The 397-nt window shown below is 38.5% G+C and overlaps 1 protein-coding gene across 1 annotated transcript in view; it reads left to right on the forward strand.

The window, feature by feature from the left end:
• LOC106883390 (adhesion G-protein coupled receptor G2) overlaps positions 1-389 on the forward strand; it is a gene marked incomplete at both ends in the record, with an annotated part of 1,981 nt that extends 1,592 nt beyond the window's left edge. Inside the window, one exon of the mRNA XM_052978317.1 lies at positions 44-389. Within this exon, the coding sequence (XP_052834277.1) occupies positions 44-389 (346 nt within the window). The remainder of the gene's footprint in view (positions 1-43) is intronic.
• Between the last annotated feature and the right edge of the window lie 8 nt (positions 390-397).

Genomic DNA, 397 nt, shown 5'->3' on the forward strand with positions numbered 1-397 from the left:
CTTTCAAAGTCGCTTTCTTATTTGAGTTTCTATTTCTTTGTAGCTGTTGGTTGTCCAGGTCATACTTCTATGCTGCTTTCCTGGCTCCCGTGGCGATCATCCTTACCTTCAACCTTATCATGTTTTCTCTCGTTATCTGCCATCTTATCTCAATGCAACATAACGAGAGATTTGAACACAAAACAAGAAAAATACGTGTTTTTGGTATCGCTGGTTTATTCTTTCTACTTGGGCTGTCGTGGGTCTTAGCATTCTTGGCGTTTGGTGAAGCAGCCAAAGTGTTTCAATTTCTTTTTGTTACTTTTAATACTCTGCAAGGAATGTTTATCTTCCTATTCTACTGCTTATTCAAGGAAGATGCCAGAGATGTCATCTGCTTGTTTGTATGTAAACGAAA

This window comes from Octopus bimaculoides, unplaced genomic scaffold (genome assembly GCF_001194135.2).
Source record: "Octopus bimaculoides isolate UCB-OBI-ISO-001 unplaced genomic scaffold, ASM119413v2 Scaffold_298850, whole genome shotgun sequence".
Classification (NCBI taxonomy): Eukaryota; Metazoa; Mollusca; class Cephalopoda; order Octopoda; family Octopodidae; genus Octopus; species Octopus bimaculoides.